Raw genomic sequence first — 27,968 nt, forward strand, 5'->3', positions numbered from 1 at the left:
TGCAGTATGTCCTCATTTCAGTCAAATGCCATTTGACTGATGCATAGACGTGTTGAATGCAAAAGGTGGTAATTTTAAATCACTGTTTCTAGTGCAGGCTTCTTGAAGGACTGCTTTGGAGTGACCATCTAACTTTGTGTTTCAGCAGTAAACTGCGTGCACGCGACACACACACAGACACACACACTCACTATCAACCCATGAATACATTTTTAAAAAGTCAGGAACCTTTAGCAAATTATCCTGATTGGGAAGGATCACTCTTGCTAAGAAGGGTATTCCATATAGAGGCACACTGTTTTCATTAGTTTTCTAGGTTCCCACCTAAAAAAAAGTGACCTACCTTTAGAAGTATGTAACCTACACTCTGTAGGGGATGTGGGTGGTGCTGTGGTCTAAACCACTGAGCCTTGGGCTTCCTGATCAAAAGGTCAGTGGTTTGAATCCCTGTGATGGGGTGAGCTCCCATTGCTCGGTCCCTGCTCCCAACCTAGCAGTTTGAAAGCACGTCAAAAACTGCAAGTAGATAAATAGGTACCACTCTGGCGGGAAGGTAAAGAGTGTTTCCATACGCTGCTCTGGTGTCGGTGTTCCGTTGCGCCAGAAGTGGGTTAGTCATGCTAGCCACATGACCCAGAAAAACTGTGGAGCGGACAAACGCCGGCTCCCTCGGCCTGTAAAGTGAGATGAGCACCGCAACCCCAGAGTCGTTTGCAACTGCACTTAACTGTCAGGGGTCCCTTTATCTTTAACCTACACTTTAATGGGAAAACTTGAACTTTATTAATGGAGTTGCTCAGAATGTCTCATAACAGTTTCCTATCTCTTTAAGGTTGAAAGGGTTATGCCTTGGCCTGGTAAGGATCACTTTTCTGGGCTGTTGGATCTGGAACAGTAGTAGCTTGTACTATTCCTGGCGAATAACTTTCCCTATTCCCACTTCTGCATTCCTCTGTAGCTAGCCAGTTAGCTATAGGCTCCCTCGATAAGCTGCAGGCCACGCTGCCACCAAGCTGATGTACTGGGCTGCCAGTCAGATCCTGTTTTGAAACTCTTTATTAGGAGAATGGATTGTAATACAACTTCCTTCAAAAATCACAACATACAATTTTTACTCCTAATCTGTTGACGAGAATATTGGCATGTTTCTTGGAGTCCACACTGGTTAAAGCAGAAACAGCTCTTGGATACAGTATATAACTTCCATGACAATGGCACTTCGGTAAAGTTTGGTGGTCGCCTCCCAGCCAGAGGTTGGTGGGCTGCAATTTGCGGGTGACGCTGTGGGTTAAACCACAGAGCCTAGGACTTGCTGATCAGAAGGTCAGTGGTTCGAATCCCTGCGACGGGGTGAGCTCCCGTTGCACGGTCCCTGCTCCTGCCAACCTAGCAGTTCGAAAGCACATCAAAGTGCAAGTAGATAAATAGGTAAAGTAAACGGCGTTTCCGTGCACTGCTCTGGTTCGCTAAAAGTGGCTTAGTCATGCTGGCCACATGACCCGGAAGCTGTACACCGGCTCCCTCGGCCAATAAAGCGAGATGAGTGCCGCAAAACCCAGAGTTGGCTATGACTGGACCGAATGGTCAGGGGTCCCTTTACCTTTAATTCTTATATGCATGCTGGCTATCTGTTCTTCAGGAAGAGCTCAAATGCACTTGATGTGCTTAACACACTTTTCATCCTCAGAATTCTAAGGCAAAACAAAAAACCCTCATTTCAGAGGAGCAGCCCAAAGTACGAAGAATCTGTTGCTTGTCTGTGATATTCATGCATCAGAGGGAGAGGCAGCAGGATTCCCCTTTTACCACCTTTTGACTCCAGTGCAGAACGCTCTTAGCAAACTTGCAGCGTACTATATTGTAGGAAGAGCAAAGATTTGGTTCAGTAATCAGTTCTATGATAATCAACAAATCTGTTTTAAATCCTGCAATATATGCTAAACTTGGTATGGCAGCCTTTTCACATGGTGACTGAGGAGCAGCCCCAGTGGTGAATATCTTCAGCGAAGAAGCCTATGCAAGCCTCTCCAAAGATGCTGAGGCTCTACTAAAGGTGCAGATCATCACATGAAGTCTCCTTCACGTGTACTGATGCACATACGGGGTGTGAATCTGTACATAAGATAAGGTTGCACAGAGTTACTCGTCAAGTTGTCGGAGTAAAAGATTTCTCAAAGCGAACCAGTTCAGGAAGTTTTGCAAACACTGGTCTGTTTCAGTTTTTAGCCCAAAAATTAATGACAAGACATGATTAGAAATTTAGGCTCGGGATCGGGGGGGGGGGGCTGATCTTGTAGCTTCTGTAGGATGAATTGCAAGGTTGATATGCAGCGAGGGCACATTTGTCTCTCAAAATGTTTCTGATGAGCGCAATATGCAGGTTGGTCCTCAAAACACCCCATTCACTTAGTTGCTGCTAGCTTGCTTTCTGTTCGTTTCACACCAGCCAAAACGAGTATGTTGGCATGTTTTTTTTTTATATACCTTCTTTTACACAAGTACCCTTCTCAGGAAACATTCAATGTTACGTAATCAAAATAAAAACAGCCAAGAACCATACCAAGATTGCAGGTTCAATCCCTGTATGGGACAGCTGCATGTTTGTCATTATTTTGAAACTACAAGAGGTTAGCTAAATTTACCTGGATTTCTTCCTGTTCTGCTGTAGTTGCTTTATCAGAAAGAATCCTACCAATGCCAGTCAACTCCTGCACCCCCTTCCAATTCCTTTTTGTTACTCGTGGAGTTTTCCACACTGAGTATGGGTAATGCTTAGTATTGTTTTCTGCCATCTTGCAGGAGCAGCTTCATGTTTAAGAGGTAGGTTGATAAAAGGAACATTTTGAAAGCAGATTCATCTTAATGAAATTTGTCCTAACCAGGAGATAGAGGTGAGACCAACAGTTCCACAGTTAAAATATTTTGTGGTTTCACTTAATTGTCGTTATAATGTATCCAAATTTTAATGCCCAGTTATTTGATCAGTTGATCTTTTTAAAGATTCAAATATTTAGTGGTAGTATCTACAATAGCCTTTTGCAGATTTATGCTAAGCCACTCAGGTACAGTGTAATTTACTTTGTACCCTGAAACTATACAGACTTTTATCTGTGGCCTTGCCTTTGGGTCCTTTTCATTGTGTCATGTGTTTTTAATGTAAGGTTTTGTGTTTTATGTGTTCTAAATAATATTTGTTTAAAATACATATATTTTTAAAAATTGCTTTGGTCCTGCTGAAGTGTGTAATAAATCTTCAGTGGGTTCTCCCCCCCCCCCACGAGGTGATTTGCCTTTTCTTTTTTTAAGGAGGAGGAGGGAAAAGAATTGAGAACAACTGCAGTGCAGTTAATGGGAGTAAAGCTATCAAACTTTTGGCTCCAGCTCAAGACTGCAGGGACTGCAGTGGCCCCCCCTTTAAAAAAAACCCTACAGCCTCGCCACTTTAGGATATGCGTCAGGATGATGGAGAGAAAAAAGGTTAGCCACTTTCTCAGCAAGAGGGGCACGTTTAGCTGAGCTGCGAAAGGAAAGCACCAAGAAGCATGTCCTTAATGGCAAGCAGGCATGGCGCCCTATGACGCTCCCAGGGCAAGGCGCGAAAGAGGGCGGGAAGGAGGAGGGTTGCTGATCCAACACAAGGGCCCTTTGCCCATTACGAAGACAAATGGCCCTTCTTCTAAGGCATTCATTTGCAGCCACCTCTCTCACCAAGGCTGGAATCAGCTATAAAGGGCTTCATTTAAACAAATACGAATGACACACCACCGGGCTCCCCTCACCCCTAGGGCGCCGCTTAAGCCACAGACCCCGTTTCCAGTGCTGCGAACAGCAGGCAAGGATAGAACGCGATGGGTTCTGGGATGCGGCAGCGCCTCTGAACATGTGCAGAGCGCTTCCCGCGGGCAGGGGCGGGGTGGGCCCCTCTTCTCCTAAGGGAGGGGGCGCCCCGTCTCCTTCTTTGGCGGCGCGTCGGGTGTCAGCCCTGCTGCAGTCGCTGCCTGCCTGCCTGCGGGGACGCTCTCCAGGCAAGCGGCGGGCGGGGAAGGAGCAGCACCGGGCGGCGGCGACGTCGTCTTGGCTCTCGCGGCCCGCCATGGCCCAGGCCAAGATCAGCAGCTCCAGGAGCAGCTCCAGCGTCGCCGAAGCCGGCGGCCAGCAGCAAGCGGGTGGGGGGCAGCTGCGGGGCCGCTTCTTCCGTTCCACCTCCATGGCGGACCGATCCAGCCGCTTGCTCGAGTGCCTGGACCAGCTGGAGAGGAGGTAACACCCGCCGGGCTCGGCTAGGAAACGGGGCGGACAGTGGTCTGGCTTGGCTTGGCTTGGCTTGGCTTGGCTTGATATATATATATACAGTAGAGAGAGAGAGAGAGAGGGATGGAGTTTAGCAGCTTTGGAAAAAGTAGGGAGGCAGAGAGAGAGAGATCTGCTGTCCTGCAATGGGCATTAAAAAGCAGAGTCAAATCATAATATGACTTCTTCTTCTCCCCGTCGGGGTTCCCGTGTCTTCCTTTTGAAGGGTTTCCATATGGGGCTGGCTTTTGTTGCTTGCCAGGCTCCCTGTTAAGCCCCGTGCGAGGGATGTTCACTAATCTTATCTTTCTAATAATCCCCTGGTTAGAATCGCTCTGCAAGCTTGCAAAGTGCTGCTTTGTCCCTCCGGGTGTCTCAGCCCCCGCAGCCAGTTTTCCTTTTGTTGTTCAGGTATGGTTTTAGTGGTGTCAGGCATGGGAAAGCAGCGATTATTGCTTCGCAATCCAAAGTGATGTCTGAAATCCTAGCACTTTTCACATATTAACTGGAATGAGGGGGACACAGGATCGTGTGTGTCATCCTTACTGCTAGCCATTATGTCTTTAGATCCTATGCACATAGGATTATTTTTTTTAAATGGATTTTTTTCTCTGGAAGGTTCACGTTGGGGTCGGGGGAAAGAGGAGAATATTTGTTCTCCTTGAACTGAATTTATGAAAGTTGAGGTGAGATGGAACACCCAGTCCTGCTCTCCCACTTTCAGCCTAATATGTGAAGGGTGCTTCTGTCGCCAAACCTCTTGTGTGCATTTTAATATCTGTGTATTGTGTCAAGAGACATGTTAAGTTGAAGGCAGGCATCAGCACCTGACACCCTGGGGCAGCTGTCAGGGCTCACCCAGCATGTCACTGCAAGCCACCATTTATATTTTCCAGAGTGACATGAGTTTGGCACTCTGGGGCACTGTGAAGAATTAAAATGCCATCTCTCAGCCCCCCCCCCCCCATGCACAACTGCTGCCACTACTGGATATGCCTGAGGGGACCTATCTGTGTAAGACAGGGTCCACCAGAAGACACTTTGACCTTTGTCATTACTATTTGGGGAGAGGTCCTGTAGTTGCTAATACACACATACAAGGTATTTTCCTACTTTAAAAACAAGGCCTTGTTCCTTAAATGGAAGCCAGCATTTCGAAATCAGTGCTCTTGACGGGGTGATACAGTGGCACCTCAGGTTAAGTACTTAATTTGTTCCAGAGGTCCGTTCTTAACCTGAAACTGTTCTTAACCTGAAGCACCACTTTAGCTAATGGGGCCTCCCGCTGCCACCGCGCTGCCGGAGCACGATTTCTGTTCTCATCCTGAAGCAAAGTTCTTAACCTGAGGTACTATTTCTAGGTTAGCGGAGTCTGTAACCTGAAGCATATGTAACCTGAAGCGTTTGTAACCCAAGGTACCACTGTACACCTATTACCCCCATCCTGGCCAGTGGTCAGGATGTAAAATAACAGAGGTTGATTGGAAGTGATTTGCTGGAAGCTTTCGCAGGGAATTGTTAGCTGAGTTGCCATTTGAATCTAAGGACTCGTTGACATCTGATGAGGTGCTCTGGTGGTGCGTGCAGGAGAGTTGGTTAGGTCAGATAGGAGGCTGTGGAAGATATGGGTCTTCTGCTGCCATATACCAAAGGGAATGGAGGTGATAACATATTACTGCAACTTACTGCAAGGTGCTCGCTGTCCGTGGGGCTATTAACAGAAGTTAATACGGTTAATAATAGAACATTAAGTGAAACTGGATGTATAGAAACACATTTCACCTGGTTAATTTCAGGCTTCAGTTTTAAAGTTTAAATAGCTTGGGATCAAGATACCTTGAAGACCACAAATACATCCTTGTTTATTAATATCGTCCCTCGAGTCCTCATCACTGAGTCCCTTTTGTATGCAGAAGTGAGGTGGACTGTGATGGAGCATTTCCATTTGTGTCACCCCAACTCTGGAATGCTCTCTCTCTATCTAATGCCATTTCAGCAACAGATTAAAAAAATGCTATTTTTATTCTTATTTATTTATGATTATTACTTTGTCAAAATAAAATAAATAAAAGTTGCTTAGGCTCTTTTCTTCTGTGTTTTCTCAACTGTTTTAGTTCAGTGTGACCTTTGTTATTCTCTGTTGTTCCTTTTTTATTGAGTTTTACAGATATGATTGATGGCTGATTTGAATATTTAAATGTTTGTTTTAAATATTTGTTCGCTGCTCTTGGTCGCTTTTATCTGAATAGTGTCATATGATTTGATACATGTACATGCATGTTTATTTTGAAATGGTGTTTTCCCCCTCATGCAAGCAATTATTTTATGCTTCAGTAACTGAGTGCATGTGTAGCTCCAAGAGCTACAACCTCGTGCAGGATGTTGGGGCATTTTAACTTCATAGCCGGTTGCAGCTGCCTCACACTTTCCCTCAGTATCTGTGTAAGAATGAGGAAGAAATTTGCTGCTGCAAGATGGTCCAGCTTTATGAGTGACGTACACAGGTGGCATGGTGGGAGAGGCCTATATATAGTTCCAAACTAGGAGGGACCTGGGAGCCCCAGCTGTCATTCCACAAACCATATGGAGTCTGAGCACCTTTTTTTTGTTGGCAATGCCTGGGCCCTAAGGATTCTAAGCCCCACTCGGCTCAATGGGATTTGCTCAATGCTAAATATGCTTAGGGTTTTAATTTGTCAGGAATATGTGATTCAAAATGAGAACCTTCCATTCCAGCTCCACTTCCTTAAGGCAGGGAAATCTTTATATCAGAAACATTATCAATCCTTTTCCATTCCCCAGAGCTGAAGCTTGAATTGCCTAACTGCTAACATCCAGGTGTGTGCATCGGTGGTGGGAAATAGGCTCTTACCATTTGAAGAATTCACAGGACACCTTTTAAAAATAGACTCTACAAAGTAAAACCTGGGAACAAACGAGGGCACACAATTAAGCCTCCCCCCCTCCCCGCCCCAGCTGTCCTATTTCAGGCCTTAAAAAGAGTGTGACCTGAAGGAACTTAGCCGAGGAAGCTTTTCCTGTGATAAAGTGAAGGGTTCACATACTTAATTTTTGCATCGTTAGCTTGCTGCTAAAGGCACTGGTAGCAAACAAACAAACAAACAAACCCTGCCAGAGCTGTAACCTGTTGAATAAGAAACAATGCTGCAGTACTAGTTTGCTGCTTAGTAGAAATAGAAAACTATATTACAGTACATTAGAGCATTAAAGCTATCTCCTTCAAATCCTGCTGAAGCTGAAATAGCTTGCTGCTCCTGCTGTTGCATTTCATAACATATATTTCCATCTCCAAAAAAGGAAGCTAGAGAGCTTAGAAAAATAAGAGAGGATATCCTAGAACTGGACTGGGCCGAGGTGAACAGTTTGGCTGTGGAAGTTCAGCTAGTTGATGGAGGCCTAGCGTTCAACGAGGTGGCTGCACGCTTGATAAATTAATAAATCCTGACAGAACAAACCCTTCACACAGAGCTAGAGATCTGAGAGAAGGAGTTCTAGCCTAATATTCTCTCCACCACAGTGGCGTAGCGTGGGTTGTCAGCACCCGGGGCAAGGCAAGTAATTTGCGCCCCCTAACCCATGGATTTGCCCTAACCCCCAGATGTTGCGCCCGGTGCGGCCGGCCCCCCCCTGCACCCCCCACGCTACGCCACTGCTCCACCATGCTAATTTCCGTGAGCAGAAAGCAGCTCACTAGGTGTCCTTGAACCAGTCAGTGTCTCTCAGTCACAGGTTTTAACCTACCTCACAGGGTAGTTGTGAGCATAAAATGGGTTGGAGAGGAATATTGAGCTCTTTGGAGGAAAGGTGGGATATAGATGTACAGTGGTACCTCAGGTTAAGTACTTAATTCGTTCCAGAGGTCCGTACTTAACCTGAAACTGTTCTTAACCTGAAGCACCACTTTAGCTAATGGGGCCTCCTGCTGCCGCCGCGCCACTGGAGCCCGATTTCTGTTCTCATCCTGACACAAAGTTCTTAACCTGAAGCACTATTTCTGGGTTGGCGGAGTCTGTAACATGAAGCGTATGTAACCCGAGGTACCACTGTAATATTATTAATTAATGAATAATTGTTTTGTACGAAAAAGCACCCCATCATGTGCGCACCCATCAGCAGTTTGAAGAGGCACTAGGCAAACACAGAACTAAGCTCAAGGCTTTTCTGTTACCTTAGCTTCATGAATATTTTTGTTAACAGTTTGGAAAAGACAGGTGTAAAACAATACGGACTTCTCTGTTTTCAAACATAAAACTCCACTGGGATAACACCACCATACCACTGTCGGTGTAGAATGAATGTAGGCAATCGACAAGATAGTGAAATTAATTTTAACTCCAGCATAACAAGTTACTTCTGTGGAAGCGGAAGACCACACTTTTAGGAATTCTAGTCCTGCTGGTAAGGTTGGCTTTGAATATTTTAATGGGATTTCTAATGAGATATGTGAATGAATGTAACAGTGGGCATGACAATTAAAAACACACACACACACACACACACACACACACACACACACAAGCACAGCATTGATTTGACCCATAAAAGCCTCTTCATACATTGTAGTAGAAGAAGAGACCCATTAAATCTTTCAGGAGCAGGGAACACAGTTCTCATAACACTGAGCGTTTTTTAGTGCAAATGTCTTTCTGTAGACATTCATGACTGAATACACCACTTCTCCTGAAGCTGAAACAGAGGCTTGAACAGACATGACTCAGCAGATCTATGAGCAGCAGTCTCAAAGGTTTTATAAAAGAGCCATGCCATGTTTAAACCCCTTCCCCGCATCACTTTTCTGAGGGAGATTACCCCAATTGGCCCTCGTTCCATAATAAAGCAAACCCCAAAGCAATTTCAAGAAAATGTTTTTAAACCTTCCTGCAGGAACACAATTGAAATTTTGTGTGTGTGTGAATAGTTGAATTCCTTTCAAAAAGGCCAAAGCAGCAATTTCCACAAGTGGATCAATCTCTTCACCGTGCCATTTTCTCAGTAGCAATGGCCTTCTTCCGCCCTTATTTGCATGGTAGGAAAAAATATGGGCAGCACAAGTAATTTAGTTATCTACTCTAAATGTACAGTGGTACCTCGGGTTACATATGCTTCAGGTTACATATGCTTCAGGTTACAGACTCTGCTAACCCAGAAATAGTGCTTCAGGTTAAGAACTTTGCTTCAGGATAAGAACAGAAATCATGCTCCGGCGGCACGGTGGCAGCGGGAGGCCCCATTAGCTAAAGTGGTGCTTCAGGTTAAGAACAGTTTCAGGTTAAGAACAGACCTCCGGAACAAATTAAGTACTTAACCCGAGGTACCACTGTAAAATGAATTGGTACTGCCATGAATGAGCAATTATTTTCAGTTATTTGCTAGAGAATGTCACTACGGGTAGCATTTGATTGTTTACAAACTCTCTTCCTATTTGGTTTTTCCTCTTCCCAGGGTTGAAGCTTTGCGCGATACAGCATCTTCAATGGAGCAGGAAAAGGAATCACTTCTAGAAATGATCCATGGCATACAAAACAGCCAGGATATGAGGAACATTAGTGAAGGTAAGAGTCCAGCAGTTCTTGAATCACTCACTCACTTTGGGCAAATGAAAAAAAAGATATACAGTATAGGGTAGTAGCCAATTGGTGGAAGGAGGCTATTTTTGGCAATTTCTCTTACTCCCTGTAGCTCCCAAAATTCACTCCAAAGTGCCATGGGCGTGTGGATATCCCAGTCCTATTGGGGTGAGGAATAGAAGGTTGCAGGGAGACAGGAGAAATCACCCAAAATGATTCCCTTCCTTGTTATTGTTGATGGGTGCCTTCCATCTGTGGAGCAACACCAATTGTGTACCATTCATAAAACTCATAATTTCACATTCTTGGAAAACACACCATACAATGTTTGAGCCCCTTTGCCTGGTAGTGAAACACTTGTTATTTTGCATGGATAGCTGCAATATTGGCCAAGTCAAAACCCTCTCCTAAGAGAGAAAATCTCTTGGCAAGCCCACTAGAACTATGATTGCACTCCCAGCTTCTATGTTGTGTGGTAGAAGAGGCAATTATACAAATAATACTACTAGTTTAGCTTGACTTTTCCAACTTAGTACAGCACATTGGTTTGATGTAAAGCTTTAAAACCAAAACGTTTTCACTTTCAAAATGCAGGTGAAAGAGAAGAACTCAGTCTGACTGCTAAACGTTTGATGGGCAGAACCCTCACGGTGGAGGTTTCGGTAGAAACCATCCGAAATCCCCAGCAACAAGAGTCCCTATTACATGCCACACGGATGATCGATGAAATAGTTGGCAAACTATTGGATGATTTGGAAGACTCCAAGAGCCGCTTAATGTCACTTTATGGTGCTTGTACATCTGAGGTGCCTGCTGGACCTGTTAACCAAAAATTCCAGTCTGTTGTAATTGGATGTGCAATAGAAGATCAGAAGAAAATCAAAAGACGGCTAGAGACTCTTCTCAGGAACATAGAAAACTCTGAAAAATCCATCATGCTATTGGAGCACCAGAAATCCACCGCAAGGCACCTCTGCAACAACGGGAAAGATTAAAAGCAAAATCAAATAAATCAAAGAATTGCTGCTTCCCTGGAATTTGAAGAAGAAAAAAGCAACACCAGAGGACCTTGCATGTCTATGTAGCCCTTAAACCAACTCTTGGGCGTTCAGAGCACAGAGGCATAGCTAAAAGGGAAGAAGCTAGGCAAAATTCCCTTACTTTACCCTCAGTGAGAAGACTACCAATTAAAAAATGGACTCATATGAAGCGCTTCCTCACTCTGCGGCAGATACAGGATTAAGCAGCTATAGGACTGTAGAAGCACATGAACATCCAGCAGTTTTCAGTCCATTGCTTTTCTTCCCCCAGAGTTATCCAGCCTATTTTACTCTGTGTGGGGAATAGTAGCGTCCTGGATATATTAAAATAGGTAGCTATAGCCATATTTGATATCAGTATTAAAATGTAGGCATCTGATGATGTGCCAATGATTTAACTTTTCATAAGCTGTATTTGGTTTGCTCCCGTACAGTTAACTGTTTTAGTATTTTGATACTTCTGTTATAAAAAAAATCTGCTGCTGAATTCCAGAAGCTCCTCAATCCCTGTTTTGCTTTGTTCTCTAGAAAGCTTCAGTGTCTACCATCATGTTCAAAAATGTCACATCGCACACTTCCTTTCCTCTCTTTCTCTCTCTCTCACACACAGACTCACACTCACACACAAAAGGCAGGTAAATGAGCATTGCATAGGGAGAGGATTCTGCGGTAAATGGATTGCTGCAGTAGATGCAAAGAAAATGATGTGCACTTTTTTCTTGCTGAAAATTAATAAAAGTAGATTGCACTCTACATTGTAAACACTTCCATAGCCTTTTTTTTGGGGGGGGGGGTAAAGGTTATATTTATTTATTTTTATCTATAGAGCTACAAATTGCTGGACCAAGGCAAATTGTGAGAAACTTTATATTCTAGTCGCACTCCCTCTATTATTCCACCTGCTCAGAAATCTTAACGTGTAAGTATTAATTTGGTCGTAAGTTGCTACAACTCTGTTATGACTGTGGAAATTGCTCCCCAGTTTTCTGCAACGCTCTGGGTAGTGTGGAAGGCCAAATGATAGCTGGTGCACAAAGACTCGCTGTGAAGCTGACCAAACGTGTGCTGTGCACCCTATTGTGGTGGAAGCAATGAAGGTTGCTTAGTCACCTCCAATGCATCTTTGACCTGCCCACCCAGTGGGGTTTATTGGCATCTACCATTGCAAAGGAGATGGTGGAACTCTCGGAAGCCTGCTGTGACAATGCTAGGTGCATAGAGAATCAAATGGCTTGCCTTCATAGGAACTTGAGTCCTGCCATTATTTCCAGGTCCAGGTGAGGTGTCCAATGCCTGACTTGGTGGCACCAGTTTCGGTTTTTTTCATCCTACAAACATGGACAAGATGCTTGTGTAGTCCAATCACAATATGTTTTTTTGACCATTATTCACCATGGCTCATTCAAGCCACATGCTGAGGGTTATGCAGGTGGGTCTGGGGGGAGGTTGATGCATCATTATGTGAGAGAAGCACCATTAAAGGGCTATGCTATGACCAGTGGAACTCCACCTGGGAACAACAGAGGCAGGCCCCTTAGAACAAGCTCCCCTCTGCAATATAGCAGGCGCAATTGTTTCAATTGTTTATTTAAAACATACTTCCTCACTTAGACATTTCCCTTGTCCACTGATGCTGATTTAATAATTCCAGCACTGCAATGATATTTTGCTGTTTGAGGGATGTTTATTACTTCATTAGCATAGTTTTTACTACTGTAAACAGCTCTGGAGGTTTTCTGTTTTTTAAAAAAATGAAAATCTGCCTACAGCTTATTAATAAATGCAGTAAACAGACAGAATACCAGTCACTTTTGTTATCCTACAATAGTTAAGACTTGAAACATAACTCAGAATCAGGCACACTATAACATAACTGGCACCTTTAAAAATTTGAGAATAGGTGAATGCCCGGCAGACACTGCATTGTATCCAAGGCATATTATGATTTAGGAAAAGAATGTTAGTAAATACCAGTTGACTGCATGCCAGTTTTATGGAAAATCAGCTTTCGGTTAAAATCCTTCGGTTCCAATTCACCTAAGGGGCACAGGGGTATGGAAATAGGCTTTGGCACACAGACAATACCAATGGAGTCTATTTTGTGCATATAAAGGAACAAGCAGAGAGAGATACACTTCCAGTATTCAGTGCTGCATGAAAAATGATGTTTTCTAGCCTGGGACTGTAGACAAAGAGCAAGGTAGATAGCTGGTTAACAGCACAAATCACCGCTGTAGAGGTGTTAGCAGGACCCACTTCCCTCCTTCAAAATGGGCCAGCTATCACAACTATCAAAGCTGGCAGTGTTACCCATACATTTAGCAATATATGCAGAGTTGTTGTTGTTTGCATGAAAAGTCTTCTCGCTTAGACATCTAGCAATGACTTTCAATTAACGCAGTTGCTCATTAGGCAGGAATTCAACACTGACTGATTCCTCAGTGCAAGTATGTTGGCTTGCCAGATGGAACAATTCCTTCTCTTATGTGCTGCTCTGGGGTGCATGCGGGGAGGAAAAGTGGGGGAACTCCCCTTGTGCAAACAGAAATCCTGGTGCAGGGCTTCTGCCAACAGGACTCGTAGCTGAACATGATACAAAAATGACTGGTAGTGCATCTTCCTTCTGCACTTAATACATCTATATTGGAAATGCATTACAGATGACTTCTGTAATAATTTTCTGGCGTTAAGAAAAGATATCCTAGAGATATCTAGGATGGTCCGTTATCAATCTTTAGCCTACTAAAGGCACTCAACTCAAGCTTTAAATTCTGAAAACAGTATGCGCTCAAACCTCAACGTACAGCAGCACAAGTACATGTTATAAACACACATTACATTTGCACTATTTTATACAAAGGCAAACAAGTAAAAAAATCACTGAGATCAGATTCCTTCTGTTCACAAGTACAAAACATGTAAGGCTACTAGTTTAATGTAAAAATTTTCATATAAAAATAATGTGCACACAGAGCCACAGATACTTAAGTAAGATTGAGTTGACAGTGGACAATTGGTAACTTGCTGATATGCTCTTGCATTTGTCAAAACAAAGCAAGACTTAATACAGTTTGGACCCATACATCTACAGCCATCCAGTGAGTAAATGCACTTGTTTAAAAAATAAGGTACTTAATCCAACAATTCATAATGAAGTAAGGGATTGATTACTGCAATGCCCAACTCATTGCCAGCAATGGGAATGGTTATGAAAGCAAAAGGAATCCTATGCTATTCATTATGTATGTATAGCTATATACTTTTCATTCCATGTTACTCGATAGCTAGGCAAAGACTCTCATCGAAGAAGAAAGTATGTTAGTTTTAGCATATGCATGTTCATGGAATTTCAGAAGCCCTCTCTCAAAATATAACTCTTATTGTGGGATGTGCTCTTAGGACGGACAATGCAGTATTTCAAGGTTGATGGATATAGTTTTAAATCTATTGGGTAGCTGAAAAGTAACATTGATGAAACGAGATCAATATTCAAAAGAACTGTACAATTCAGCTGCCAGAGCTCCAGGTCATGTTATTCGCCCTTGGATATAATTACGTTCCTCAGCTACTAATATCCAAAGTTTAGAATCAGAGTAATTTGGTAGTGACAGAACTTAGTTACAGAAATACTGTAGAAATATTAAACAACATGTAAACAGAAAGCAATCTTATAAATGCATGCTTCAACAAAGAAAACTAGGGTTAAAGTTTTACCAATGATCTTGCAGCTTGAGATTTTTTAAAAACAACTAATGCCCTCAATCCAAGAGCCCTGAAAATGTTGCCATCCTGATGAATGGGGTGGGCTGTGACATAGGAGTGCTGAGGGAGAATCCACAGAGAGAGCCTTCATAACCCTACCCCATTCAGCCTCCAAAAAGTTAGTGGACCATGTTCAGGGGGGCTGTTGTGGAGAGGAAGGGGTATGGAAGTCGGTTTTCCCCAAGTCCCAATATGTACCCTTAGCTCTGGCTCCAAGCCACTTTCTTGGGGTACACCATTAATGGGCCAACAATTTAATCCTATGCATGTTTATTTAAAGTATGTCCCATGAACCTGGAAGGTCTTGCTCTAAGACTATGCATAAGAGCCACAACGGCATGATTAAGAACAAGTGTGTATTTAAAGTAACAAAAAAAGGGGGGGGGCTTATTACCCTGAACCTGGGATGCTCAATAGATATTACAACAAGCACTAGAAAAAGTCCTCAAAAGCACTTTGATAAAAAAATCTCTATATTTTGCCATGTTTTTCCATTAATATATAAGCTATAGGGTTGTATTTTTTCAAAAACAGAGCTGATTGAAAATAGAACTACCAGGCTGTACCATTTATCACCTGCTTGCCTCATTAAAATTTAGAATATATATGTATATACATATGACACTAAATTAACTAAAACATCTAGGTGTAGCAGCAGAAGTATTTGCCTTTGGCACCGTACAATTTTTTGAAAGAAAAGTTAAGGCCCACAGAGTAGGGAGAATGTAAGCATGCACAATACCATTTGCGTTTGTTCAATTTTTTAAAAAATGAAAGTCATCTTTAGGATGCCAGTTCAGAAATTATCAGGAACCTATCATTGGGCCCAGTACCTCATTTATTATCCTGAATCTCTGACCAAGTTTTTATATACACACATTGCAGCTAGAATTCATAAGCTATATAAATATTGCACCGCCAATATTGCCAGAATGTGCATAGGGTAGTTTAACAAACTATTAATCCCAACTGAGCTATGTGGTCAAATAAGAAGGAAAAGGCATTTTCTCTTGAACGGTACCAATACTTAAGCATTTCAGCTGAACTTTTTCTTTTTCTTTTTCCTAAAGTGAAACCTATTGTACACTTTAATACAACGCATCTTTCGCCTGGAAAGTTGTCCTATTGTATGTAAAACAAATGCATGGGGGCAACGGTTCTATTTTTGTGCTGCCGGGGGTCTCATTATGTACTGATAATAATTCATTGCAACAGGAATATCCACTATCAATGCAAGATCCAATGCGTGCAACATCTGCTAAAGCACTGGTAAAACACCTCTACAGCCAGTTGTGTCCCTTATGGGTTTCAGCCGAGCAGCTGTGTCAGACCATCTTTTCTTCTCTATGCGGGAGTGTTAGGGAATGCTGCAGTTGCTAAAAGGGCTTCTGTTTTTCTTGGTCCTTTGTTTGTTTGGCCTTAGGTTGATGACATCACCACCATTAAGCAAGTTAGAATTCTGCCCAGAATGACTTCCACCTGCTGTGTTGAAAACACCTATTTGAAATCAAGCACAGGCACAAAAACGGAGTTACATATATGCAAACTGACCATCTTTGAAATATATGAGAGATTTTAAAATTTTAATTGTAGCATCTTGAACATTGTGAGATGTGTCCTGTATACAGATAGATAGATAGATAGATAGATAGATAGATAGATGATAGATAGATAGATAGATAGATAGATAGATAGATAGATAGACAGAAATACAACTTAATGTAAAAGCATGGATAATGCACAATTTATCCTTAGTTTTTCCATTTTAGAAATGTGTGCCTGATCAAATAATGACTTCACAAGCAGAGATCCCAGAGACAATTAAATAAAATTAATGCATGCTACTGTCAATCTTTAATATATCTTTTTGCAAAAGAAAAAACCTAAGGGCAGGATTCAACTAAATTGTTGCTTGGAATGAGATCTGCTTATGCAATGAAATTTCCCTTCCTTCTCTTCTCCCTGTGACCCTTAAAGGGTCGGGGAAGCCCCAAGTTTAGGGGGTGCGGGGCCGGGAGTCCCATTGCGCGAGGAAAGCTCGTTTCTCACATACTCCAGTTAACGCTATATTGAATTTCACCCTCAGTAATTGGACATTGGCACTCACACTCATCACTTGGCAACTAAAGCACAGCAGAGACATAACCCTGCGACAACAAATCTTACTTTCAGACACAAGAAATGGCGATGGGGTGGGGGTGGGGAGAGCAGACTGTGAAATACTTTAAAGAAGAGCTACATACAAAAGTTCAGTGTCTATGTACAAAAGACAGTTTACAAAGCTTTTTTCATCAGGTGCCAGTTTTTTCTTTAAAAACAAAACAAAACAAAAACAGCCATCTCTTGTACATCTTCGCCGGCATAATTACCATTAATGGCAGCTATATATTTTCAAACAATGTCAATATGCAGGGAATTCTGCACTGTCCATTCTTTGCATAACTTCAGTGCACAAGATTTTAAGAAAAGTGGCTGAAATGCCCTCATGTCATTAGTACCGTAGTTTGACATTCTAGAATAGAAATCATAGCCACACACACAGAGCCCATTTTCCCTACAGGTATTTGGCAAATTAAGTGTTTTTTTATTTCACTTTCATTGATATGCACTAGGAACAGAACAGGCACCCCATAGTTAACAGTACATTTTATCAGCAGGCAATACTGTCTGGCGGCATACATACCAATTTTGTTACTACTTGTGTGTACTACTTCTGGATCTTCAACTATTCTTTGTTTGAGTTTTTGAAGATACTTCTCAGCCAAATACTTAAAAACTGCAGAATATATATAAAGAAACTTTCAGGCATTAAGAAAAAGAGACAAGCACAGTTTTACATATTCTAGCTACTAATCCAGGTCTGATTTCAAAGTAACAAAACTCCTACCGACCATAGAAAAAGAAAAATCCAACCACATAAATGTCTCAGAAGGTGGTCACATGCAAGATAAGACGCACATTGCAGGTCAGGATGAATCACATGTATACCTGAAGGAGCGTCTCTACCCTCATCGTTCTACCCGGACACTGAGGTCCAGCGCCAAGGGCCTTCTGGCGATTCCCTCACTGCGAGAAGTCAAGTTACAGGGAACCAGGCACAGTGCCTTATCGGTAGCACTGATATCGGTGCCCGCCCTGTGCAACACCCTCCCATCAGATGTCAAAGAAATAAAAAACTATTGGACTTTTAGAAGACAACTGAAGGCAGCCCTGTTTAGGGAAGCTTTTAATATTTGATGAATCATTGCATTTTAATATTCTGCTGGAAGCTGCCCAGAGTGGCTGGGGAAACCCAGCCAGATGGGCGGGGTATGTATGTATGTATAAATAAATAAATATTATTATTATTATTATTATTATTATTATTATTATTATTAAGCTAGCACCTTATTTGTCAAGGGCTGATTTGAAAAACCATTTCAGAACAATTTGGACAACCAACACCTGGTATATTTATAAGAATGACCTACAGCTAAATATGTACACCCAGTTTGTTCTTTGCTGAACAAGCTGCCCGACCCTGCTTTACGACATTAAAACCAATCTCTTTTTCATCATGATTATAGGAATGTAAATAGCTGCCTTTTATCAAGTCACACCTATGGTGTCAGACAGGAGTCTTTCCTACACTTACCTGGCAATATCAGGGACCCTCTGCCTGCATAGCCCGTGCTCTACTACCAAGGTATGGTTGCTCCCATACATCTCTGCTGCCAGCCTTAGAGCTCTTAGTTTTTCAATCATTCCCTTTGAAATTTGAATTTAGCTTGAGAAGTTACTTTACTTGGGCCTAGCTCTCACTGAAGTGGTAAACACTGGGATGTACCACTTTAGACTGCAAATGGAGATTTGCATGACCAAATGCTCTTCAGTCCAGCCACAAGAGATTCCCTGTATCTTAAAAATTAGGTGTTGCAGACAAGCATTGATACAGGTTGATCACTTCAGTGAGAACTAGGCTTGACATTAGTGTTGGAAAATAAGAAAATAAGCCAGTGGTGGCCAAACTTGGCCCTCCGACTGTTTTGGGACTACAACTCCCATCATCCCTAGCTAACAGGACCAGTGGTCAGGGATGATGGGAATTGTAGTCCCAAAACAGTTGGAGGGCCAAGTTTGGCCATCACTGAAATAAGCAGACAACATTTGAAATTCCCTTCTGGAAAAGTTACAGCGAACTCTTACCTTCTGTTACGTTTAGGTCCTCCTTTACAGATGCTCGGTAGAATCTTAATTTTAGCTTTTTTGCCAACGCTTCTGCTTCTTCACTGTTTACCGGAGCAGAAAATTGTTTCAGACACTGGTTCTTTCCACACACACACCCCCCAGTACAACAGACACAATTAATTTAGATTATATTTAATCAATAGTAGATTAGATTACTGAAAGGTAACTGTATGCAAGAGCAGCAGATGATTGCTGTTGACAATATTGTAGCTTTAGGTTTATTTGCTACAAGGACTGAAGAGGTGGAGCTAACAGATGGTGGGCAGGCAAACGTAACTAAAAATACAGTCATACCTCGGGTTACAGACGCTTTGGAATGCGCACCATGCCGAACCCGGAAGTACCAGAATAGGTTACTTCTGGGTTTGGGTGCTTGTGCATGCGCAGAAGCACTAAATCGCGCTTTGCACATGCACAGAAGCGCCGAATCACACGCGCACACGCGGTGCTGCGGGTTTCAAACGTGCTTCCCGCACGGATCATGTTCGCAACCTGAGTGTCCACTGTATATACAGTAGTCTGTTATAAACCATCACAGCACCTTATGAAATATATGCAATCAATCAAGATATTCAGAGTTCATCTGTTATCTGCTATAACAGGGAAAACATAATTCCTGCATACATAAACCAAGTTAAACTAAATCTCCTTCATTCGTTTATTAAATTTATATTCCATCTTTCATCCAAGGAGCTCAGAGGGGCACTCCCCAAAATAAGCCTGTGGAGAGGGTTTGGCTGAGAGACAGTGAATGTCCCAAGGTCCCAGTGAGTTTCATGGTTGAGTGGGGATTTCTACCCTCACCATCCAAGCCCTTGTCTGACACTCTAACCCCTACACCACCCAAGTTTAATAGGAAGCCATTCATTTCAATACAGCCTGTGGCCAAACTATACCCTAGAGTGCCAGGACCATGTCCCGAGATGCAGGTCTATCCTCCAGTGTGAACTGGAGAATGGGGCATGAATGATTTTAAAGTGGAATTGGGAATGGACTAGAGGTGCTGAGCTACTTCTCTTCACCTCCCAGCCTGCCCAAGCCACGCTCACTTCCAGTACAAGAAAAATAACCACTGGAGTTAGAACAGGAGTGATAAGACTGCAGGGGCCAGTGGGATGGGGAGAGTTAACCACCACCTAACTATACACCTCATTTGCATTTGTACTCACTACATACTCTCTAAATCCTGCTTTAATTATTATGTTGTTTAAATGGGCTTGTTTATTATACATTTTAATTATTGATGCTTTGGTGTTTGGATGAGATTGTTTTACTATGTATTTTAGTTACATGTAGCTATATTTGTTTAGTTTGTGGCCTGCATGCTGGTAGCTAGCCGCAACGGACCATATATATCCATGCCCATTATCAAACCGAATACTTGCCGCTTCTTTGAATTGTTTGCATTTTTGTGTGACCATTACAAAGTCATTTAAGCGATTTGAAAACTGATTTCACAAAGCATGGCAACAGCACTTACTTCTTTATACAAGATTCATCTAGGAGGTCAATTTTATTCTGAACAAGCACTGTAGGGATGTCTCCGACTTCAGATACTACTTTCTCCTTCCAAGTAGGAATTGCTTCAAAAGACTCTCTGTCAACAGTCGAAAACACAAGCACGCACGCTTGGGCTCCTAAAAGTCACAATTAAGCACCGGTTTTTTGATAAATTTGGTTAACCACATCAAACCTATTAAGAAGCTGGAACAGGACTGTTTTTTCCTACTTTATTCAAATAAAGCAAGCATTTTCCAGCTAGTTTGTGTTGAGCACAGTGGGACTTATACCAGAGTAAACATGGCTTATTGTCCCAAAGACTTTGTTCTTACATTTGACTCAGGTCTTAAGGGCTGCACAGTAAACAGGTGTCTTAGTTGTCAAAATCACTCCTTAGGGTTGTTTGTACTACACTTTAAAGAGAACCATGTAATGAGCCCCTTATCTGGAGTCAAATACTTGGATCTGAACAAAAAAACACCACTGCTTGTTATTATAAGAACTAGTTACTCATGATATTCTATCTAGCTCCCCACTGCCAACAGTGAATAGAAGGTAATAGTATATACACTGGCAAGCATTTTACCTGAATTCTGAGCAGTCACTCCTGTACTGTAAGCAGTACGAAACCTTGTGTACTTAATGAAACCCAATAGCTTATGCCTTAGCCAAAGTTCTTTGAGCTGGGGTTGTAGAGAATACCTGCAGTTATAGAGTATTGTTTTATATTGTATATTTTAATTTTAATTAATCCCTGTCAAACTTTGGAGAGGTAGAATACAAAAGAAATAAAATAGGTGTGGATGAACAAAATAGGTGTGCAGAAGGAACTAGACGAGTGGTTCTTAAATTTTGTTTCATTAAGGGCTGCCTTTAATACACCAGACTTTCTTTATAGCTACCATGTGGAAAGCCACCTTAAAAAGCTTTGCAATTAAAACTGATCATCTCCTCTTATCCTCTCTGGCTGGAATCTAACAATGCACATTGTTTAGGAGACATCAAAAGTAACACAGCCTAGAACCATTGCCAGTTTCCTATCCGACATGTCAGTATGCTAGTAATTCTATTTACCTCTGTAATAAGCTTTCGTAATTGCATCAAATTCTTCTTGACCTGCTGTGTCCCACAGCATCAGTCGGACATCTTCATTGTTGACTCTTAAAAAAAACAAAAACAGCATACATTCTCAATATTTAATCATACTATAAAAAGCAAAATAAATTTCTTATTTAAAGTACATTTGTGGCAGTGGCGTTTATACCCCACATCTTTTCAGGAACACCTAAATCTATCCTACTTCCTTGTAAATTATTTATGCCTTTTCTAAAAAAAATCATTTTTTTATCACGATAGCGCTTGACCCTTGCCTTTTATCTCACAACTCTGCATGGTATGTGAGAATGAAAAGAGTGTGACTGGCCAAAGGTAACCTAGTATGCTTCATGGCTGAATGGAGATTGAGCCCAGGTTTCCTGAGTTCTAATCCAACACAGCCTGTCAAACCTTAGGTCCCCAGATTCTGGTTTGACTACAATCACCATTGTCGCCAAGCAGAATGGCTGATTATTAAGGATGACAGGAGCTGTAGTTTATCATTATATGGAGACCCAAGGCTGTGGGACTACAACTTCCCTCACCCCACAACGATCAACCATGCTGACTAGGGATGATGGGAACAGCAGTTTAACAGCATATGGGGACCTAAGGTTGAGAAGTAACTGCTGTAACTGCTACACAACACTGCCTTGATTTCAACTGAAAACCATCCTGCATCTTACTTTTCCCCTCTTTCTTTGTGAAAATGACTTCACTACTGTGTGTTAGTGAAATTTTAAAATTCCAGCTTACTTTTACTGTGATGTTCTTGTCCCCTACATAACATACTGCTATTCCCTGTCAGAAATATTCCCCACTTTTTCACTCATTCACACAACCTTTCTATCTCATCTGACAAATGAGACCTTTCCTTAAAAGGGCTGGTCTTTTACACAGTCTGTGCATTTTTTTGCATTTATTATTCAAGTCGGCAAATGTGGCACTTCTATGGAAAGTCTGCAGAATACAATTAGCATATAAATGCCGCACTTTCAGCTCTGTTAAAGAAAGGAAGAATAGTGTCACAACACTTTTCTCCAAGAAAACATTAGCTCAGCCCTTACAAAAAGCATCACACACAGGGAGGGAGGGAGAGAGAGAGAGAGAGACATACAAAGAGTGGCAAGAAGGAACTGTGCCCCCATATGTTAAAACACATACTGCATTTCTCTTTCCAGGAAATCAACTCCAATAGTTTTCTTGTAATCTTTCGTGAAAATTCCTTTGCAATATCTCTGGATCATACTGGACTTCCCAACAGCTCCGTTTCCAACCACCACCACTTTGATGGCCACTTCCAGATCTTCCTCCAACATTTTGGCAAATCCCCAAGGTCTGCAATTACTTCACAGTCTTAGCTAGATCTTCCCCGTATCTGAAGAGAAAGAGTAAAAATACTATTAAAGATAGTGCTATTAAAGATTCTAGCTTCTATGATCTACAGTGTATATGGGAGATAAGTGGCTTGTAGACCCTGTCTTTGTCTTTTTCCCAAGGCATAATATCTCACTGTACAGCTGAATGCCCTCAAGTTGACTATTCAGTGTCAGCACATACACCTTGAACCCAAGGACAACTAGGATAGTCAGGGTCAATTGTATCAGATACTAACACACGCCCAAAGATCCTGCTGCAGAATTTTGTTGCCTGAGGAAGAAGATGCATACAGAATGTCTATTCTTTCTAGCTCATTGCTCTTACCAAGCTGCATCAAGCTAACACCATCATTAACCCTCAAATTCCAAGGCCAACAGTAAAGGTAAAGGTACCCCTGCCCGTACGGGCCAGTCTTGACAGACTCTAGGGTTGTGCGCCCATCTTACTCAAGAGGCCGGGGGCCAGCGCTGTCCGGAGACACTTCCGGGTCACGTGGCCAGTGTGACATCGCTGCTCTGGCGAGCCAGAGCCGCACACGGAAACGCCGTTTACCTTCCCGCTAGTAAGCGGTCCCTATTTATCTACTTGCACCCAGGGGTGCTTTCGAACTGCTAGGTTGGCAGGCGCTGGGACCGAACGACGGGAGCGCACCCCGCCGCGGGGATTCGAACCGCCGACCTTTCGATCGGCAAGCCCTAGGTGCTGAGGCTTTTACCCACAGCGCCACCCGCGTCCCTTCCAACAGTACTGTATGAAAAAAAATGAAAGCAAAAGTTTAAAAAATACCTATTTGAATTGTAACAAGTTACGACAAGTGCTCTTTTAAGTAGGGTGGCTTGTTTTCTTACCAGGCATGCACAACAGAAATTTATTCTCTTAACAGTGCCCCATAAAGTATTTGTTTATTATTTGAAAAGAGGGTAAAATCAAGATTGGTTAAGTAGCCCATACAAATACAACAACTGAAAGAGAGTTACTCTAAATGTTTCAGAATTACAATGTCTGCAGCAATACATATCTTACGGCTGCACAGTATCACACTACAGTCCCTTCACGTCTTAATTCCTACCCGAGGCTGCTGTTTCCGAGGCATTTCATGTCTACACCAGCGCCTTTCCAAAGATACACACACCCAGGTTTAAGTCAGATGTCAGTGTGCAAACTCTCTGAGGATTTAGCCTCATTCCATTCAGTATGATCTGTTGCTTGTTTCCTTCCCCACCCTGTGTAATGTTCCTTCCAGCCACAAGTTCATCTCATAAATCTCCAACACACAGACACACACAGAGAAAAAACTACACACAAAAAACTATTCAGCTCCTTCCTACATCATACACGTTGGCTGCCGTGGGAAGCAGCCTCCCAGGCCAAATTCTACTCCTAATATAATTAGAGTATCTGTTCTCTGGGTTGGCCTTATCCAAGTTCCCTAGGTGAGCAACTATTCTGACATTACACTGTAAATTAGAGGCCATAATTAGAGTGGGGGGGGTGGAGAGGAACAATGGGACACCAAGACATTTCCAAGGGTGGTAGCTCCACCCAGGGCTGTACATGTAGCATTCACCAGAGCATGTCTTCATTGTGTTTCTGAAGCCCCCTAACTCACCACCAGGAATGTGCAATACTAGTGTGACTCTACATACAGTATATGGGGCTCAGGCTCAACTGGCCAATGGTGCAGTATACAATAGTCACTGCTTGAAGAAGTCACCTGGTGAAGAAGATAATTTGTAAACTGACTAAGACCAGAGGTCACTTCTGGAGGATTTTGTAAATTTGCACACCTGAATTCTGCAAGGCCCTCCAAGACATACAGCCACTGCAGCAGACGAAGCATGTACGGTGGTACCTCGGGTTACATACGCTTCAGGTTACAGAGTCCGCTAACCCAGAAATTATACCTCGGGTTAAGAACTTTGCTTCAGGATGAGAACAGAAATCGTGTTCCGGCGGCGGGGCGGCGGCAGGAGGCCCTATTAGCCAAAGTGGTGCTTCAGGTTAAGAACAATTTCAGGTTAAGAATGGACCTCTGGAACGAATTAAGTACTTAACCCGAGGTACCACCGTACAGCCCAGATCAGAGCAGTGACTGTACCACAGGACCCCTAAACTTGTTGGTACCTCCACCTTGAGTTACCACTCCCCCAAGCAACATTTACATATTAGACTCAGGGAAACTCATTCACATGGCTTTTAGTATTCTTCAAAAAAAGAAACCACCCTGACACTTAACAAATTTATCAGACAAGTGGTTTTCATAGGGCATCATTTTGTATATACCAAGTCTCACCCTAAACGTAACTAACGGAGCAGTTAGCTATTCAGACAAAATACACAGTATCACCATCTAAGATAAGGAGTATACTAGGCCTGCCAAGTGACAGGTACACGAAGGCAGGCAAATAAGTGCAGAACTTCAACCAATATAACTGCAAGGGCTGCTTCGTAATGCAGGACACCCCGTGGTTGCAAAATCTCCGCAATGTGGAAGGACAAAGTATAAATCTGACTGAGAACTCTGTCTTGGACCATCGGAGAGCAATAAAAATATCAGAAACCCAGAGTACGTACTGAGTGCCATGTCATCACAACTCTGAAATGTGAGCTCATAGCCAAGGATTTTGAAGCCGGTTTCAGCTTCTCCACCATCTGAGGATGGTATACCAATTTAATAAATAATTGTAATAACCTTTTATAGGGTAGGTACCCAGCTGAATCCTGCCAACCTAGCAGTTCGAAAGCACATCAAAGTGCAAGTAGATAAATAGGTACCACTCTGGCGGGAAGGTAAACGGCGTTTCTGTGTGATGCTCTGGTTCGCCAGAAGCGGCTTAGTGATGCTGGCCACATGACCTGGAAAAATGTCTGTGGACATATGTTGGCTCCCTCGGCCAGTAGAGCACTGCAACCCCAGAGTCGTCCGCGACTGGACCTACCGGTCAGGGGTCCCTTTACCTTTACCCAGCTGAAAGAACATTGTTTCTGTTAAGGGAAGCAGGTGTAGTGGAGTCAGACTACCTGAATCCCGGGCAGGGCGAGAGACAATCCTCACTCCGTCATGAAGCTCACCCTGCTTGGTCAGTCCCCGTCTCCTAGCCCAAACCTACCCCACAGGTTTGTTGTGACGGTTAAAATGGGGAAAAGGATAACCAAGATTTGCCATCCTGAGCTCTCTGGAGGAAATGTACACAAATGTAAAAAATAATAATAATAGAGGGAGGAGAGTTCTGGTAGGGAGAAAGGCTCGCTCGGAGACTCGGGCCGGGGTGGGGGGACGGGACATTTTTGCAATTCCAACCACACACGCGCGCACATTACGCACAGGCTGCGCGCCTCGGCCGCTCCACCTCTCTCCCTGCAGCCTCCCAAGCCAACACCAAGTCGCCTGCACAGGCCGTTCCCTCCACGACCTTACCAGCACCTCCAGGCAGCCCCGGTGGGGGAGGCGCCGGGCTCCCGCCTTCCCACAGCAGCCAACCCGCTTCACAGCTTCCCGCCCGGGGCCGCGCCGGGCTGCAGGCTCTGGCCGGCCGGCCGGCTCCCCGATGCCACCCCAGCAGCGGCGCCTCGCTAACCGGCGGCAGCGCGCGTGGAAGACGCATCCACGGCGACGGCCAGCCGGGAGAAGCGGAGGGCCGGCCCTTCCCAGCAGCTTACGCCCATCACCATCATCCCGGGTTCTCCCCGCCACCCGCCACCTCCTCCCAATGGCAAACACATCCCGGGCCGCCGCCCTTCCCGGGCTCCGCTTTCCTCCAGAGGCGAGAGGCGCTTACCGCCCCGAGCAAACGCCGAGTCCCCTGGCTCCGCCGCCCGCTTCTGCTCTCGGTGGGCGGGAACAGCCTTGCTGGCCCGGGTGGGAGATTGCAAGAGGAGGAGGAGGAGGAGGAGGAGGAGGAGGAGAAACGCCACATGCGACGAGGAGCAGCAGCCCCTTCGGCTCTGGGAGGCGCCGGATCCGCCACCAGCAGCTCGGCCCGGGCGAAGCAGGCGAAGCGCCCTGGCCTGGCGGCTCTCCGTCCTGGATGTGCAACCAGATCCTTATGCAAGCCCAGGCTGACGTAGGAAAAAACCCCGCGGAGATGAACGGTGTATTATTGCTCCTAAACAAGCGCGGTTGGCGCCTAGGTAGCAGCAAGCCCTTGCATGGTGGTGGTTTCGCTTGCTACAGCGCCCAGGGCGCCAGTAACTCTCCCCTCCGCCCATCCTAATAAGGATCAAGGGTTTTGCAGTGGAATCCTATTCACGCCTACCTAGGTGTAAGTCCACCAGGACTTACTCCCAGGTAAGTGCGTATAGGGTTGTGGGTTTTAGGGCAATAGAAGGGTTAAGGCAAGGATGAAGGATCTGTGGGTCCTGAGCACGGGCTGGGCGTCCCCACAGGTTTAAAGCGTTGTTACTTCAGCCAAGAAGAGAGTTCAAATTCTCACTTAGCTGGACTTCTGAAAACATCATGCTTTTGGGGTGAAAGATTACGGAGTTCAGTGTGACTGGTTTCCATTACAGATTAGTTGTCAGAGGCAACTGGGGGGGGGGGCGGGAATTGTTTGGAGGAGCAAGCAATTCATTGCAGGTATTGTATTGTTATATGCATTTACAGGTCTCCTATTACACACCTTGTCCTTTGGCCTAACTATGGTGTCCTGCAGGGTTTGACCTTGTGCCCAATGCTATCTGCATGAAGCTGCTAGGAAAGTATGGAGGTGCAGAGGTGGTTGTCATTGGTTATGTGCTCTATTGCTCCTTACCCTCACAAATTGGGAAGGGGGGGAGAGAGATTCTGAATAGGGGTCTGGGGTCAATGATGGACTGGATGGAGGTAAACAAACTGAAATTAATTCCTGGAAAGACAGAAGGGTTGAACTAGGTATAGTGTGTTAGCATACCGTATATGGATTTAGTTGCTTTCCCCTTGAAAATCAGATTCACAGTTTGGAGTTGCTGGAGTTACCCAGCTTTGCTCCAGGGTGCTTAGGATAGAGCTCCTTATGCGCAGAATTGAATTGTGAGGCCCTTTATAGTTTTAGAATCTGAAAGTGGAATGGGCAGACAAGTGCTGGAGCAGATGCAAACAGGGATTGCA

The 27,968-nt window shown here is 43.7% G+C and overlaps 3 protein-coding genes across 6 annotated transcripts in view; 2 read left to right on the forward strand and 1 right to left on the reverse strand.

Moving 5' to 3' along the window:
* Window positions 1-3,443: 3,443 nt before the first annotated feature.
* Window positions 3,444-11,417, forward strand: BAG2 (BAG cochaperone 2). Its single transcript, XM_053381141.1, has 3 exons — window positions 3,444-4,260; window positions 9,754-9,863; window positions 10,473-11,417. The coding sequence occupies exons 1-3, from the start codon at window positions 3,881-3,883 to the stop codon at window positions 10,871-10,873; spliced, it is 891 nt and encodes a 296-aa protein (XP_053237116.1). The 5' UTR covers window positions 3,444-3,880; the 3' UTR covers window positions 10,874-11,417.
* Window positions 11,418-12,582: 1,165 nt separating this feature from the next.
* RAB23 (RAB23, member RAS oncogene family) lies at window positions 12,583-26,742 on the reverse strand. Of its 3 annotated transcripts, XM_053381149.1 has the most exons (7): window positions 26,662-26,742; window positions 22,667-22,880; window positions 21,482-21,567; window positions 20,388-20,544; window positions 18,866-18,948; window positions 17,364-17,456; window positions 12,583-16,177 (listed from the first exon to the last, which is right to left on the reverse strand). In XM_053381149.1, the coding sequence occupies exons 2-7, from the start codon at window positions 22,819-22,821 to the stop codon at window positions 16,038-16,040; spliced, it is 714 nt and encodes a 237-aa protein (XP_053237124.1). In that variant the 5' UTR covers window positions 22,822-22,880; window positions 26,662-26,742; the 3' UTR covers window positions 12,583-16,037. The 3 variants fall into 3 exon arrangements, with proteins under 3 accessions (XP_053237124.1, XP_053237122.1, XP_053237123.1); XM_053381147.1 differs by lacking the exon at window positions 12,583-16,177 and having other exon boundaries at window positions 17,149-17,456; XM_053381148.1 differs by lacking the exons at window positions 12,583-16,177; window positions 26,662-26,742 and adding an exon at window positions 26,301-26,392 and having other exon boundaries at window positions 17,149-17,456.
* Window positions 26,402-27,968, forward strand: part of PRIM2 (DNA primase subunit 2) — a 65,582-nt gene continuing 64,015 nt past the window's right edge. For both annotated transcript variants that reach the window (XM_053381142.1, XM_053381143.1), the window contains exon 1: window positions 26,402-26,946. In XM_053381142.1, coding sequence (XP_053237117.1) covers window positions 26,431-26,946 — 516 coding nt within the window. In that variant the 5' untranslated portion in view covers window positions 26,402-26,430. The remainder of the gene's footprint in view (window positions 26,947-27,968) is intronic.

Source organism: Podarcis raffonei, chromosome 3, assembly GCF_027172205.1.
Source record: "Podarcis raffonei isolate rPodRaf1 chromosome 3, rPodRaf1.pri, whole genome shotgun sequence".
Taxonomy (NCBI): domain Eukaryota; kingdom Metazoa; phylum Chordata; class Lepidosauria; order Squamata; family Lacertidae; genus Podarcis; species Podarcis raffonei.

Bases quoted from the DNA above. Each gene is read 5' to 3' on its own strand.
- RAB23 (XM_053381147.1), bottom strand. From the start codon at position 22,821: ATGTTGGAGGAAGATCTGGAAGTGGCCATCAAAGTGGTGGTGGTTGGA. The intron at 21,568-22,666 runs GTATGTGTTTTA...GTTTTTTTTAAG, and splicing joins TTCCTGGAAAGAGAAATGCA to AGTCAACAATGAAGATGTCC. The intron at 18,949-20,387 runs GTAAGTGCTGTT...TCCGGTAAACAG, and splicing joins GATGAATCTTGTATAAAGAA to TGAAGAAGCAGAAGCGTTGG.
- BAG2 (XM_053381141.1), top strand. From the start codon at position 3,881: ATGTGCAGAGCGCTTCCCGCGGGCAGGGGCGGGGTGGGCCCCTCTTCT. The intron at 4,261-9,753 runs GTAACACCCGCC...TCCTCTTCCCAG, and splicing joins CTGGACCAGCTGGAGAGGAG to GGTTGAAGCTTTGCGCGATA. The intron at 9,864-10,472 runs GTAAGAGTCCAG...TTCAAAATGCAG, and splicing joins TATGAGGAACATTAGTGAAG to GTGAAAGAGAAGAACTCAGT.